This window comes from Colossoma macropomum, unplaced genomic scaffold (assembly GCF_904425465.1).
Source record: "Colossoma macropomum unplaced genomic scaffold, Colossoma_macropomum, whole genome shotgun sequence".
NCBI lineage: Eukaryota > Metazoa > Chordata > Actinopteri > Characiformes > Serrasalmidae > Colossoma > Colossoma macropomum.
This window is the reverse complement of record NW_023494794.1, coordinates 25,901,396-25,907,395: the sequence shown is the minus strand read 5'-3', so window position 1 is coordinate 25,907,395 and position 6,000 is coordinate 25,901,396. Positions and strand designations below refer to the sequence as shown.

Here is a 6,000-nt window from a genome sequence, read left to right as displayed (position 1 = left end):
TTTGTTAATAATATAATAAGTATCTGTAGAGTGTCTGTAGGGGACCATCCAAATAAAGTGGGACCCAACTTTTAACTCAATTTCAAGTCATAATCAAATTATATTATAAACAAATCAGTAAAAACACAAATGTGGTCTGGCTGGAATGTTTAGAATCTGCACTTTAGACAGACTTTCTCCTCTTGTTTCAGCGAGCTTGTGTACTAAAGAACACAGTCAGCTGAGATTCTCTCTATTAACTCACTAAATAATTCATTCAGAACCTCCACATGCTGTTTTAGTTGCTGGTGATAAGTGTGACCTCTAGGAGTTAACAGAGCAAATCTCAGCTGGTTGTGTTCTTTAGTCTAGTGGTAGGCTTTGATTACTGTGCAGCAAAGTAGGCCAAAACTGTTTCCGCATAAACTTTGAAAATTCCCCTGATGGGTCGCGAGGGCAGTGTGTTTATCATATCATCATTTAGCTGACTTTTATTTTGACTCCGTCGACCCCGGGGCAACTAGAGGGCTCGATTTATCTCCTCTTCTCAGGCCTCTGAGGATCTTAAGGGCTGATTGATGGAAGGCATTGCTGCAGGATTTGTGTGAGGTGACATTAATCAAATGGTCTGGCCTGGAATTAAACCCCACCCCCCCCCAAGCAGATTGCTTGAATGTTGCAAAGCTATTAACCCTTTACTGTCGACACAAAAGTGGCTCTGTTTTCTTTGCTAAAGTGATTTTTCAGTGTGATGTTGCAGGTAAACTCTTTAAAAAGTTCTTTAAGGGTTCCTTAGTAAAGCGAATGGTTTTGTATAGAACCATTGGTAACACTTTCTATGAATGTCACCTTTGTAAGCATCTATAAACACATTCATAACATGTTATAATGCATTCATAAGACATTATAAACATAGCTATAAATATTTATAAAAATGCATTACACATTATAGCCGTGTTTATTATGCATTATGAATTGATAACATAATACATTATAAGTACTGATCATAACAAATTATAAGAGCTCATAAGTCGTATTTGTCCGCTCTAAGTAAAGTGAAGCGTACTGTACTAAAGCCTCCTCCAGTGTTAAGATTGAGGCTTCAAGTTGAAGTATTTACTGAAGGATTTACTGAAACACTAAAACATTCACAATAAAGCACATTACAGGCTTCAAATGTCAGAGTTTAAACTAGTGCTGTATCAGTGTTTTACCCAATGTGGGAAAGGTAATGTTCACCACCGTTAGCTTGGTATTTGTCTTTACTTTACGCTCTCCAAGCTGGGACTGACTTCATTGGCACTGAAATTATAACATGTTATTAACACTATTTATAATGCATTATATTAACAATTCGTAATGTATAATAAGCATGGCTATAAAGTGTAATTCAGTGTAATTATTTTTTATAAATATTTATAACCATGTTTATAATGCCTTATGAATACATTATAACATGTTATAAATGTGTTTATAGATGCTTACAAATGCGACATTCATAGAAAGTGTTACCGAACCATTTCATGCATAAATGGTCCTCTGCATGGTAACATGGTTCTTCAGGTGGAGAATGTGTTGTATATGGTTCTATATAGAACATTTTTTGAAAATGGTTTTTATATAGCACCATATGCTGTTGTTATTATGTCAAACTTATAACAACAGAAGAACCCTTTTCGGTGATTATATACAACATAGAACCATTTCCCTTACTTAATAACCCTTGAAGGAGCATTTTAACAGTGTAATTAATGTGATCATGGTATATAAAAGCTAAAAATGTGTGAATTTGTGTCTTGTATATGTGACAAATGGAGCACTGAGGGCATGCTGTCATTTTGTAGTCGGTGACATGATGAAATAAGGACCACTGGATCTAAGCTGGTTTTGCCTATGGGAAAAATGAATGCTGTTGTCATTGCTGTCACCGCTATCACACCCTGTGGTAAACAACAATGTTCCAAAGTGGATGCATTTTGCCCTACGTACATTTTCCCATTTTGGAACTGACATCAAAACCCTGAAAACCTCACCAAAATACCTTGCAGTAGCAAACTACAATTTGAGGAGCTGGTATTGTTATGTAATAGCGTTGATGACACTTTCAGAAAAAAGGTAGTAAACTGTGAGCGGCAGTACCGCTCTTGTCACTGGGGTGGAACCCTCAAGGGTACATCTCAGTACCTTTAGTCAGGGAACATAACTGAACCATAATCCATTGAAATTGTTTTCTAAGCTGTACTGACTCCACACACCCCGTCTCGTCTCCAGGCTTTTATTTTACTGTTCTGTTTTAAAACATTCGATTATGAAAAGGTACAAATACAAACTTTTCACCTGGAAAAAACTTATTTAAGGTGCACAACTGGACCTTAAAACCACTGTTGAACCTGTTGAGGGAAGATTTACACTGTTTGTACCTTGATGAACAAAATATGTACCTGCACAGAACCTTTATTTCTGACAGTGTAGTGTTATACCTTTTATATACGCAGTAGTATTAGGGGGTAGTGTCATGCGTCCGTCCCCCGGGCCCCAATGATGGCTGTGAGAGCTGTCAGGAAGGCGGGGCCCGAACTCCGAGTGAGGACGAACCACTCTATTAGACGCTCCTACCTTGTCAGTCCACCTTGTAGATGTAAAGTCAGAGACGATAGCTCATCTGCTGCTGCACAGTTTGTGTTGGTCATCCTCTAGTCCTTCATCAGTGGTCACAGGATGCCGCCCACAGGACGCTGTTGGCCGGATATTTGTGGTTGGTGGACTATTCTCAGTCCAGCAGTGACACTGAGGTGTTTAAAAGCTCCAGCAGCACTGCTGTGTCTGATTCACTCAGACCAGCACAACACACACTAACACACCACCACCATGTCAGTGTTACTGCAGTGCTGAGAATGATCCACCACCCAAATAGTACCTGCTCTGTGAGGGTCCATGGGGGTCCTGACCACTGAAGAACAGGGTAAAAGGGGGCTAACAAAGTATCAGAGAAACAGATGGACTACAGTCTGTAACTGTAGAACTACAAAGTGCACCTATACAGTAAGTGGAGCTGACAAAATGGACAATGAGCGTAGAAACAAGGAGGTGGTCATAATGTTATGCCCGATTGGTGTGTATATATATATATATATATATATATATATATATATATAATGATATTATGATGCACAACAAGAGAGGTATTATACAGAGCCCTGTGACATCCTGTATACATAAAAATAATTTGTGGCCACGACTTTGTAAGGTGTGGGAACGAGATCTTAATGCATGGCCACAACTTAAGTAAGACATGATGTTGTTCCCATGCCTTACTAAGTTGTGGCCACAACTTAATTATCTCATTCCCATGCGTTAATAAGCCGCGGCCACTCATTATTTCTATTTATATGGGATGTCACCAGCAGGGCTCTGTACTATTACCTTTTTTCACATTCAGTTATATAACTGGGCACACACTTCACGCTGAAGTAACGTTTTAATGTTGTTACTCTGATGAAACAAATTCATAACAATTAACTGTTTCCACAGTGATGTGAATCGTGTTGTTAATGTGTGCGCACACTCACAGTGCATCCAGCAATAAAGGCAGCATGGATCTTTTTTATACAGTGATAACAAACACAGAAACACAGAAAGCTCCATTTCCACATGCTGGTCCATTTTACTGTGACCAGTGTGGACACACATGCTAACTAACTACAATGGGGGCTGATTATGCTGAACTAAAGGAGAGACGAGCAGAAAGTCTCTGAATGTATCACCGGACGTTAGATATGATAGACTTAAAATTAGTCGGGTCTGAAGGGGGAAAGTAAACAGCCACCAGTCAGAGTGGTCTGTCAGCACCTGTCCCTGCTGAGTGACAGAGTGTGACTGGAGAGGCAGTGTGATGGACAGCAGAGAACTACCAGTGCAAAATCAAAGTGATCAATCTGAGAGTGAGACTGGAGACTGAGGGCAGCAGGGGAGACGTGTTGAACTACAGCCGTGCAGGGAATTACAATATATATGTGTGGTTGCCTGCTAAGGCATGTTTTCCTGTTTCGGTTGTTCAGGCTTTAGTGCTTAGGTGTTCTGCTTGTTTGTTACATTTAAAGCAACATTTTGGCCAAAAATCCAAGTGGAACATTTTCCCATTAACTCCACACATTTGCCTCAAATCATGTCAGGGAAACATACATGCATCATCTAAACCGCCTATCCTTCTGGGTCACGGTGGGGTGCTGGAGCCTATCCCAGCTGTCATTGGGCGGAAGGCAGGATACACCCTGGACAGGTCGCCAGTCAGACAGACATACACAGTCACAGCGTGTCCAATCAGCCTGACTGCATGTTTTTGGACTGTGGGAGGAAACCCACGCAGACACGGGGAGAACAGGCAAACTCCACACAGAAATGACCCTGGTCGCCCGGCCGGGAATCGAACCCAGGCCATTCTTGCTGTGAGGCGACAGCACTACCGACTGCGCCACCGTGCCGCCCACGTCAGGGAAACGAGAAGGTGTTTTAGGTTGGGGGGGGGGTGGGGTGCTAAAATTTTAAGCAGCATATATGTGATATGAATGATGATGTCACATTAAATTATTTGCCCTTTTATGATTTGAATATTTTTGATACTTTACATCAAACAGATCGTGTCATATAATAAAATAATAAAGAGGGGAGAGATGGCAATAAAATAAATATAACTGACACATTAGACCATTGTTGCATGGAGCCCTGCTGGTGACATGCCATATAAATGAAAATAATACGTGGCCACGCCTTATTAACGCATGGGAATGAGATCCTAATGTGTGGCCACGACTTAATTATCTCATTCCCACGCCTAACTAAGTCATGGCTGCAGCTTACTAAGGCGTGGGAACGAGCTCTTGCCTTACTAAGTTGTGGCCACGCATTGGAATCTCGTTCCCACACCTCACTAAGTTGTGGCCACGCATTAGAATCTTGTTCCCAAACATTACTAAATCGTGACCATGCACTAGGATCTTTTTCCCCACACCTTACTAAGTCGTGGCCACACACTAGAATATTGTTCCCACACCTTACTAAGTTGTGGCCACACATTAGGATCTTGTTTCACACCTTACTGAGTCATGGCCATGCCTTAAGATCTTATTCCCACGCCTTACTAAGTCGTGGCCATGCATAAGGATCTTGTTCCCATGCCTTACGAAGTCGTGGCCACACATTAGAATCTTGTTCCCATGCCTTACTAAGTTGTGGCCAGACATTAGAATCTTGTTCCCACACATTACTAAATCATGACCACGCACTAGGATCTTGTTCCCACACCTTACTAAGTCATGGCCATGCACTAGGATCTTTTTCCCCACACCTTACTAAGTCGTGGCCACACACTAGAATCTTGTTCCCACACATTAATAAGTCATGGCCACACACTAGGATCTTGTTCCCACACATTAATAAGTCATGGCCACACACTAGGATCTTGTTCCCACACATTAATAAGTCGTGGCCACACATTATTTTTATTTATACAGGATGTCACCAGCATGGCTCCGTGTTGATGCACATTCTCTCTCTGCTCTCTCATTCTGGGCTTCATGCAAATGAACTGAGTGGTGACCAATCAGATCGTTGATGTGTGGCGTGGTGACTGATTGTGATATGAACTCTGGAAAGCTCACTGAGTGGGAGAGTTTTTTTAGTCTACAATGCTAATTTGTGTTTCTCTGTTCTCCAACAGATCATAGTGAGGAGCTGCGCTTCTACCTTATCCACATGACTGAGGTGAGTTAACTGTATCAAGGTTTAGTGGTTTTGGTGTTTTCTTGCTCTGACTACACATGTTGACAGCGGCGCTGGTGTGATTAGCCCTGGTGGGCTAGGCTTATCCAATTTTATCACTGGCCCACCCAAAGTGACTGTTCAAACTTGTGTCAATATTAAACACTAAATCCAAGTGAAAATGCTCCATAAATATATGGCCTGTTTGAAATTCCATTTTTGAGATTGACCAATCAAATACATAATAACATTAGCAGCATGTAG

The 6,000-nt window shown here is 41.3% G+C and overlaps 1 protein-coding gene across 3 annotated transcripts in view; it reads left to right on the top strand.

The window, feature by feature from the left end:
* rgs3a (regulator of G protein signaling 3a) overlaps positions 1–6,000 on the top strand; it is a 274,848-nt gene that overhangs the window by 91,577 nt on the left and 177,271 nt on the right. For all 3 annotated transcript variants that reach the window (XM_036580676.1, XM_036580677.1, XM_036580678.1), the window contains one exon: positions 5,696–5,739. In XM_036580676.1, the coding sequence (XP_036436569.1) occupies positions 5,696–5,739 (44 nt within the window). The remainder of the gene's footprint in view (positions 1–5,695; positions 5,740–6,000) is intronic.